This window comes from Poromitra crassiceps (genome assembly GCF_964638095.1).
Source record: "Poromitra crassiceps genome assembly, chromosome: 16".
Classification (NCBI taxonomy): Eukaryota; Metazoa; Chordata; class Actinopteri; order Beryciformes; family Melamphaidae; genus Poromitra; species Poromitra crassiceps.
This window is the reverse complement of record NC_139645.1, coordinates 12,603,338-12,613,711: the sequence shown is the minus strand read 5'-3', so window position 1 is coordinate 12,613,711 and position 10,374 is coordinate 12,603,338. Positions and strand designations below refer to the sequence as shown.

The following is a 10,374-nucleotide window of genomic DNA, read 5'->3' as shown; positions in this document are numbered from 1 at the left end:
CCCTGCCCTCGGCCCAGGAGGAGCAGCGTTGTCGTCGTCAAGAGGGAGCAGGCATCCCTCAATGGCCTCCAGGACCCGGCCCAGGCCAAGCCCCGGGACCCCGGGCGGGCCCCCAGCAGGCCGCCGCTCCGCCGGCCCCTCAGCCTGGAGCTGACCCCCCAGCGCCTGCGGGGGTCTCGGGATCAGCTGGCGGACAGGTAGAGATGAAACTATATGAACATTTCATATCACAATGAACGTATTGTTAAAATGTGCTGAAAATGCTCAAAAAGTACTGCTGAAAATGTTCAAAAAGTACTGATACACACAAATCTCACCAAGTTTTCTATTGAAAACTCGGACCCAAAAAGTATTGCTACATTCAATGAAATAATGTCACTAAAGGCACTGACAGGGTTCTGCGCAGCCTCCACTTCGCCGAGCGGCGACAGCGAGACTTTGCATACTCGAACGTAACTCGGCACGTTGGCTGCGGTACACGTCCAAAACACTAGGTGGCTTGTGGTACACTTACGTCTTATTACTTAATGTTATCGTGTCGTTTACCAAGAACTTGCAATTGTGTCGGTGGGTGGACATTTTATTGTCCCTCCATTTCAAAACTAATTCCGGTGAGCCTGCAGAAGGCTTTGCTAGATGAGGGACAAGCACTGTTAAATGAGGAAATGGCATTTCCTCATTCCTCACAGCAAGTACGTCAGCAGATATGTGCGCAGCCCAATGCAACGGCCAATCCCAGCTCTCGTGCTGGTCACGTCACGTCTGCGTTTACGCCGCAGAGTCACATTTTCGAGGAGCTGCACGCCCCCCTCCGCCGAGCTCCGCCGATAGGACGGCCAGCTGCGGCGACCCCCTCGGCGCAGGTGATTTCGCGTAAGCATAAAACCAGTTTAAGGCTGCGCGCCTGCGTCTGGCACACTGTTGCTAACTTTGGTCGATGATAGACAGTATTTACCGTGTTTTTCAAGGTGCGCTGTAATCAAACATGGTTTTGTGAAGCAGTAATACTAACCGTCAGCAATTTTAACCCGGTTTCCTCCCTACGGACAGGCGGATCATGCAGCCTCCCTGGCGCAGCGGGGCCCCTGCGGCGCCCTCGCCCCCGGTCCGCAGCCTGACCAGCCCCAGCCTGGGCGCCGGCGGCTGGATGCGGCGCAGCGAGAGCACCTGCTCCGTCAACTACCCCCCGGGGCTCCGGGCCAGCAGGGGGCAGATGCGGCCCGCCACCTCGCTGCCGCACATCCCCAAGGGGGCGGCGGCGGGGGGCGGGCCTCTGGCGCCGCCCTCCAGGCCCTGTCTGCTGGTGGCACTCAGGCCGCTCAACCTGGAGCAGGAGAAGCAGGCCTTCTTCCAGGCGGACTACAAGTACGAGCCTCAGTTTGAGTACGCACAGCCGGAGCCCAGCAGCGTGCTGGAGAAATACAAGGACGGGTCAGGACTCTTCCTCCAACAGGTTTGTGTTGTAGATCACTCTCTCTCTCTCTAGCCTCTTTCACACATAGATTCCCAGCCAGTAAATTACTGGGGTAACCTTTTAGGCACCCGCTAGAGATTGACGCTATTCATAGAGACAACTGCGGAGCGCGTCGTCATTCAGAAACCACGCCCCAAAACGGGGGAAAACAGAAACCCCCCACCTCCAATCCTGGCGTTATCCTATGTCGCGTGCATGGTTGCGTGTTGCACAAAAAGATTGTATATACGGAAGATGAACACTCCAACTTACTTCCTTGACAGCTAGATCCACATTTTTCTTCTCGCCAATTCTAATGGCTTCCTTGTTTTGCTCAGGAGTACAAAATAACTTTAACTGGCGATTTTTTACATTTGTTGTCTGCGCAGTCCCACCACACAACAGCTTTTAGCTATGTTTAATTCAAGGAAAATTATGCTGGTCTATGGGAGTGAACGGAGCGATTTCCCCCGTGATGGGCGTGGCCTATTTCATGCAGTGTCTCTATACAATCACACATGCAACTACATTCAGGAACATTTCCGTCTTGCGCCTTTTCACACTGTGCCATGGAAAAACCGGGATAGACCCTTTTCACGGGGGCCATTTTGTGTCGAAAAGGCAGGGTAAACACAGGTGCAAGCAAAACACTAATCAGGCGTTCCCACTTAGGCCCAATTCCAATTCACCCCCTTACTGACTCAAGCCCTTAGAGGCGCGTTCACGTGAAGGGAGTGAGGGCTTAGGGATGTCCCACTCTGAAATCGCAAAGTGAATGAGGGCTCAGAGTGAGCCCTTTCTGCCCCCTTACCGTAAGGGCGCAGCTATGGCCACTTACGGAAAGGGAATTGCGCACAATGCATAGCGTTGTGATGTATAAAACGGGGAAGGCTGCAAATATCTGTCAAAAAAATAAAAGAACACACGCACGAAACGAACGCGGTGTTTGCGAGTGGGCTGGAATGCCTTAATTGACAATGAAACATTACATTAATAGGGATTTCAGATTAGACAAAAATATTATATCAGAGGAATGCAAGTAGGCTAGTTATTTTACACAATCCTAGAATAATCGATCATCCTAGAACATCGATCATTTCTATTACAATTGCAATCCACAACTTTGTTGATGAATGAGAAATAGTTTTACCAAATCTGTATTGTACTGTATTGACATTGTGTATAATGTTGGGTGACATGTCATTATTATGCTTATTTTAATTATAATTACACATGTTGCAGATTGCAGATTTTGCAGTAGGCTACATTTATTTTTAAATTACCTGTTGTCCACTCTGTAGAGCCAGAGCCTGGATGAGAACAGACTCATCAGGGAGTCTATCCCTCAAAGCGTCTTGACAATAAACAATATATAGCGAGCCCCAAACCTGCCAGAGTCAACATCATCTTGTCAAGTGCAAAGGGCTCTGCTGCCCCAACCTCCTATTTATCCAATGTGGATCCCTTCCACACTTGATGACTCAACCACTTTCAGATGGCGGCCATTAGAGGGACTGAGGGTTCAGGGCTTGAGTGTTTAGGGGGCGGATTGGAATTGGGCCTTAGACTCATGGAAGTTGGAAACCCTCATTAGTGTATTGCTTGCACCCTGTGTTTAACCTGCCTTTTCGACACAAAATGGCCCCCGTGAAAAGGGTCTACAGATGGGGCACGGCACAGTCCAGCAGATGGCGGTAATGTCTCTAAACGTTCCAGACAGCTGCCTGTCAATATCACCCTCTGCACAGACTGAGAGGAGCTCCCTTATTTCTGAATCTGTCCAGTTTGCAGCCATTCTTGGTGGAAAAAAGAGCTTTGTAAAGAGAAGAACTTGTATTGCTCAAGTCAAATCACCCACAAGGCAAGGCAACCGTCGACAAGTTGTGCACTGAAATACGTCATCAGTGGACTCTTGTGATTGGTTTGCGTTCCCTCTCTCTCTCTCTCTCTCTCTCTCTCTTCTTCCCTTCTATCTCTCTGGTTGGTCCCAACCAGGGTTATTTCCAGGTTGATTTCGGGTATGAAAGGGACTCTCCTTTCCGACCCACGGACCAGGGTCGGTCAAGGGTTGATGACAGTGTGAACGGCACCACCGGGTTGCTATTTGTTACGCTAATTGTTGTGTATCTCTCCCGGGTTGTGACCTAGGTCCCATCTTGTCACGACCAGGGATGGTGGATGGTGGTGAAGCTGGCCCGTTGGTTTGAAAGTTGGTCTCTTGTCTTCTTGCAGGCGGTGGGGATCATGGAGTGCGTCCTGAGGAAGTTTGGCTCCTATGAGAACTTCGAGGAGGTGACGGGCGGCAGCGTTCTCCCAAAAAGTCGAGTCTGGGCGTCTGCACGCAAATACCTGCAGAAGGAGGGCTGTGTAGGGGAGGTGAGTGCACTGAGTAACATGCAGCATGTATGAAGGCAAGTCACTAGTAACACACAAGTCTGAACGTGTCAGTTTCAAGCATAGAAGGATTGAAAATTCATTTAAACCCAAAATGTGTGTTTATTTTACGTGAATATAAATTCCATAGCGTAATTTCTAATTGAGCTATCGGCATTCAGGTGATTTGCTATTGATTTACTTTACTAAGATGTATACGATCTTTGTTAGTGTGGTAAGAACCTGGTAAGAACCTTTTGAGCCATCTGAATTTTGCATACAGTCCTAATTTTGTAAAAAGAAAACAAAGTAGTAAAAAAGTATCTGACCAAGGGTCTACCAGGGCTGCACATCAATTATTTGAAATGTTATAGAAATCGCAATATGGCCGCCTACTGCTATTTTCAAATCGCGGGAAGCGCAATATTTGTTACACGAGGAATGTGTCAAAATACCATTTCAAATGACATATTGTGGTGCTGCAGAGATGTCCTGGGCCTCCACATCATATTCTACAGACTTAATAAAACATCTTTGTTTGGTACGGATCCCTGCAAATATCACATCATAATCATTTGAATACGTTTTTCAATGACAATGAGAATAATTAATGTATGTAGAAATGATTGTTCCCTCTAATATCGCAAATCATACCACAATTGCAATATCAGTCGCAATAATCGCAATTCGATTTCCTTTCCCTATCGGGTAAAATACAGTTAAAAACATTTTCATATTATGATGACATCAAATACCACCTGAAAGGTTCTCTTACATTTTATGGTATTCGGTGTTGATAATATATACCATTATGTATGGATAATCTCTGATATGTGGGAAGAAGAAAACAAAAAACAGGGAATTTCACAGAATTAAAATGAACTTCCTCAAATTCAAATCCAATTCTTTCAATCCCAATCCCTCAGTTGAATTGTAATTGAGTTGGCTCATGCCCTGAGTGTGTTTCTGTCCCAGGTGGTGGTGTGTCTGTCTGAAGAGCTGCTGTCCCAGGCGGTGATGATGGTGGAGAGCTGTCGTCCCACTCTGACCATCAACCTGGCCGGGGCTCGGCAGCACTGGCTGGAGGGGATGCTGAGACACGAGATCGGTACAGAGAGACTCTGCTGCACCGACTTCACACGTTACAATTCTTAACACACTTTGATGGAGACTAGATCACATGTTCACACTGCCTCAAAGCATCGGATAAAACGAAAATCCACCTCTCTGCTACGCTTCCACTGTTATATATCACCGTTCAAAAAAAATTTTTTTGGTAAACCCGCCCTCCCTAAACTTTCCCTAAATCCCATTGACTTTTACACGTAGGAACCAGGAAGTGCAGGGACTTCTAGGTAAGCCTACAAAAATACCATCATCCCTGCAGTACTCTATTGTAGCTGCTGGAAATATCTCATTGTAATGTTGGTGTCTACTTTGGAAGGAGAAAGAGGAAGAGGAAAAATAAGGAAGACATTTTTTGAATCAGAAATGCAAAGTACATTACAGTGCCGATAGCTGTTTATGTAACAGTGCTTTAGAGTGGATTTGTCTTTCCAGCTTTGACTGAACCGGTTGTGAGTATGATTCTAGATGTCATGTCGTTAACGTTAGCTTAACGTTAGCGTCGCTCTTCCGTCTCGCCCCCCCCCCCCCTCACAGGCACACACTATCTGCGAGGCGTGAACAACAACCTGCAGCCGTGGGCCACCGCGGCGGGCAGGAAGCAGTTTGGCCTCAAGCCGGCCAATCCCACGGAGGAGGGCCTGGCCAGCCTGCATAGCGTGTTGCTGCGGAAACAGCCCTACCTTTGGCGCGCGGCTCTGCTCTACTACACGGTGTATCACGCGGCCAGCCTGAGCTTCAGCCAGCTCTTCGGTCACATCGCCCGCTTTGTCCAGGACCCGGCTGTGCGCTGGGAGTACTGCCTGCGCGCCAAGCGGGGACAGACGGACACCTCCGAGCCAGGTGAGCATGAGCAATCATACAGGATTAGACTCGGCAGGGGTGTGAAGCTTTGGGTATCTCACGACGCCATTCCGATTCCCTGGGGGTCACTCACGATTCGATTCAAAATTGATTTTCGATTCAAAACCATTCCCGATTCAGTACATAGGGGGGATTTCAGGATCTACTCCAGTCGGCTGTGTGCTAAGAAAGGCGCTGTAGCAAAGTGTATCAGATGTATTTTTTTCCCATTGCAATAATGTAAGTGCACACAAAGGCAAACCTGAGACAAATGGTAACATTTATTCATGCTAAATTAGCACAGACAAAACCTTATATTATATATATACTGTATATTTCTCAGTTCTCAGTGACTTCAAGATTTTTTTTTCAAGTAATACAAAAAATTATGGATTTGATTTATTTTGTTTTAAAACTCAGATGAATATCTTCTGTTTTTGTTTTACGTTCCAATGAATGTGATTTGTTCTGCCTGTACCTGTAGCCCCCTTTTTCTCATAAAAAATGATCTCTCACACGCACTCGCTCACGCTCACTCTCTCACACACACACCAACACACACACACACACACACACACACACACACAAAATAGATTATTGGGGGTTGTGAATCGATTCAGAAGGAAGATAAGAATCACGATGCTTACATTAATCTTTTTTTTTGGGTGGGGGGGGGGTAACACTCAGCAATATTTAACTCAATGCAAATGGAAATATTAATTTGGTCTGTAGTTGATTTGTACTCCTCATACGTACAGTATATAATATATTTTGTGTTTTCAGGTTGCTTCAGTAAAGATCAGGTTTATCTGGACGGGATCCTCAGGATTCTTCGGTATCGGAGGACCATTGATTTCAAGATGTTGACCTCTTTGGGCAAGGTGGGTCTCTGCTTTCATATGAAAACCCCTGTTAGCAGTACAATTGCTTATGTTTACATGTAGTGAAAATCCACATCTTAAACTGGTCACCTGGCGTTAGACTCACAAAGGTGCTCTCAAAGATCTGAAGAAGTGACCAAAGAATACATTTGAGGAAGTCCCTAAGAAGGCTCTTCCCACAAACCCCCCATTTCCTTCAGATTAGTCTCATCTGTTACCAAATCCTCTTGGCTTCTTACTCACTTCTCAAACAGGGCCGACCTGGCAACCTCAATATAAACAAGCTTAAAAGGGGGATTTTCCTCCCAAGCTGCAGCCCATCGTGCTTCCATCTAGAAAACAATTTAGCACAATTATTTAGGGTGTATATACTTTTGGTTTACTTAAATCACTAGTTAAATTACTTTACTTTAAATTTACTTTAGTCACTTCAAGTGCAGGAAAAGGTTCAGACATTGATTGACATTGACATTGAGATACAGTATGATACTTACACCAAATATAAATAATGACAAGCTAAGCTTAACAATAAAATGTTTGAAATGTAAGAGACAGTAGGTGAAAGTACTGATCCATATGGGCCTCGAAAGTTCTTGAAATTGATGTCGAAGGTGTTGGGAATCCTGTAACCCATTTATTGGCAAGTTTTTCTTTCTTTAGAAATCAAAATATATCAACCCGCTTAGGTGATTGGCTCAGCGGAAAAGCGAGGGAAAGGGATTGGCTATTGCTAGAGACAGAAAGTGTGGGTGACTGAGTGTGAATGGACAGGAGAAGTAGGATATGAATGAAAGGGGGCGTGAATAACAAAGTATGGGGTGATGTGGATGAGCAGGGTGTTGGCTGCAGAGGTAGCCTTCATGATTCAAATTAGACTTCACTACTGAAGATATGAAAAAGTTGATAAACAATTCTCAGCCTGAGGAAGACCTGCTGTGACCATAGCCGGCATACTCACTTGTCTGATGTGTGCGACTGTGACTTTTCCCCCGGGCCTCAGGTGTCGTTTGAAGACGTGGACCGGCTCCGGCATCTGGCCGTGCTCCGCCGGACCAGGATCCCTCACTTCATGCAGGACCAGGAGAGCTACCTGCAGCACCTGCACCACATCGTCTCCGTCAACGAGCTGGACGACGAGCAGCTGCAACACCTGCTGCCCTGAACCACTGACTGTGTAATATAAGGGTCCACGCTTCCTACCGCTATGCAAAAGTGGAGCCAAAATATCTCTTTTGCGCGAGCGGCCATCTTGCTCGTGCGACGTCGTTTCGGACCCGAGGCCGCGCAGTAGAGTCGGGCTCAGCCACCCCGCCGTCTGACGGAGTTTTTATTTTATTTTTTATCATCATCATCAAATAACTAATTAAAAACAACCGTATTTACCAGAATGAGCACTTGAACATATATGTGATATAAAAACCAGCCACCAGAGGGCGATCGAGCTGTTTTGGCTTCACTTTTTCGGAGCCGTCCATATTTTATACAGTCAATGGTGAACGCAGTAAACCACCTGAAGCTGTGGGAGGCGTTGGCGCCTCGATCGTATCGAGCTCATCTATCATATGGCGCCCTGAATAAGCAACATATATAACCAATGCTTTATTTGGACAATTTTTAAAACTTGAATAACACGGACTATGAGACATACACTATCACCTCTCTATCTACTTTTTCCACCCGTGTCTGATGCATGTCTCTGTGGCTCTTTCACTGGGCCATGTACTGTACAAAGGCTACACTATGAAGTTACCTCAATACTGCAACTCTAGGATATCATGTAACCAACATTATATATGTCGACATTTTTGTGCACACAACATAATCTCACCGCATCAAATGCCTGTACACACGGCAATGCTAACGTGTCCCATACATTTTTAAACACTCATAATCATGCTTTATTTATGCAATTTATTTATTCAATGTTTTGACTGAATGTCTATGGTATTAGCTTTATACCTGCCCTTTTTGTAGATTACATTGTTTTATGCCTTAGATTGTTCGCATGATGGAAAAGGACACCAAGGACACATCACGTCCAAAAAAAAACCCGGGAAAGTTTCAACTGAGGCCAAGAATCTTTAAAATATCAAGTGCCAATGGACTCAGTCAAGTATTAAAATATCCCTGTGGAAGATTGTTATAATGTCCGTGTTACCAAGAAGATAATCGACCATGTTGTTACTGTCTTAAAAGAGTGTCCTTGGTGGTCTTTGGATATCAATGCTACTGTGATGTAACCCGCCCCCCCAGGCTCCCCTCCGCGTGGCGCAACCAAACTTTATTTTTGTAACGCTAACATGACAAGACGGCTGAAGATAATGTGCCACCAACCACACAGCATCTTGAATACACTGTTGTTGGCCTGTACAACAGACAGCCACACTGGCCACTGCCCATAGCGGCTTATTGGCTGAGGAGAAAGCAGGGGTGTGTTGTGGGCGTGCCTTTGATGGGTGTACAACTCATCAGCTGTTAGCTAGCCATGTATTTGTAGGCTGCTTTTTAATGCGTGTATCACTTGTACGTCAGTGAGGGCATTCGTTTAGTGGCTCGGGCCAAGCCGTCTGGAAGTGGAAACTCGGCTCACAGCAAAAAAGGCGTGGGCGAAGCATAGCGATCCAGTTTCTAACTAAATGAACATGTGAACTTGACTTCTGTGATATATTTTGAATACTCACATTTGAAATAATTAACATGTAACTTGGCTGCAAAGTATTTATTCTGCTGTGTTTACAATTTAGCCATTTGGTAAGCAGATATGTTTTCAATTTGAGCAGGTTGCCGTCCGCTGACCTCATTGGCTTTGACCAGACGGGCGAAGCCTCAGCCCGGTTTTGCCTAAAAACGAATGCACCTATTTGTATTGCACGGATGTTGCACAATGTTTTATGTTCTGGAAATCCTCCAGGTTATTTATTAAAAACAACAGTGCACACTTGATGCAACGACCACGCTGATCTGTTTTCATGATGCACACAAATCAATCTCAATCTCTCTGCAGAGGTGGACAACCTAACCTTCAGTCACTTTGCTTCCGTGTAAATTCAGGTCAGGTGCAGTCAAGCTTCAGTATGAACATCCTGGAGATCCACTCTCTCACCAGCAGTTTCAGCCACCCCCACTCTTCTCAATATCAATCATTGGAAAATGACTCCTGGACAAAATGAAATATTCTTGATTTTCCTTTTTTGCGGATGTAAATTATTATTTTTAGACCAGGTTTTCACAATAAAGTGGTGATGATTAATGCTACATCAGGATAGCTTAAAGATTAGTGGCAAACAGAATGATGACCTTTGATTAACTGGTGAACTGTTAAAAAGTCCTCACAGTTAAAGATAATAAGGACAGGGGAAGATGAATCTAAACCCAAACCACCCAGAAACATTGTTATATTGAAGTTTCCACCATTTCAGAAGCGATAAATAAATATTTTGATCTTGCCATATTTTTTTCCAAACTGGAAAGTTAGGTAGCAGTAACTTTACTGCTGAAGTGAGGCTTTGCATATTCAGGTGTAGTGAAAGACAAGCTCACCTGCACTCGTGATGCTAAACTGCATTTAGGGCATTTTAGACATTGTTCAAGTTTTGTGATTAAACGGCAAGTTTCAAAATTTTTGGCCACTTGTGCCTGTATGGACGGCTTACAAAGCCGGAGATAAAATGTGGCTTGGGGCACGAACCTGCAACCCTC

The 10,374-nt window shown here is 45.6% G+C and overlaps 1 protein-coding gene across 1 annotated transcript in view; it reads left to right on the top strand.

Moving 5' to 3' along the window:
- Nucleotides 1-9,585, top strand: part of LOC310791069 (microtubule-associated tyrosine carboxypeptidase 1-like) — a 10,616-nt gene extending 1,031 nt beyond the window's left edge. The window contains exons 2-8 of the mRNA XM_083652782.1: nucleotides 1-197; nucleotides 1,051-1,453; nucleotides 3,686-3,829; nucleotides 4,802-4,934; nucleotides 5,489-5,794; nucleotides 6,578-6,675; nucleotides 7,676-9,585. The exon at nucleotides 1-197 is cut by the window's left edge and continues 173 nt beyond it. Coding sequence (XP_083508908.1) covers nucleotides 1-197; nucleotides 1,051-1,453; nucleotides 3,686-3,829; nucleotides 4,802-4,934; nucleotides 5,489-5,794; nucleotides 6,578-6,675; nucleotides 7,676-7,837 — 1,443 coding nt within the window. The 3' untranslated portion in view covers nucleotides 7,838-9,585. The remainder of the gene's footprint in view (nucleotides 198-1,050; nucleotides 1,454-3,685; nucleotides 3,830-4,801; nucleotides 4,935-5,488; nucleotides 5,795-6,577; nucleotides 6,676-7,675) is intronic.
- The last annotated feature ends 789 nt before the right edge of the window (nucleotides 9,586-10,374 follow it).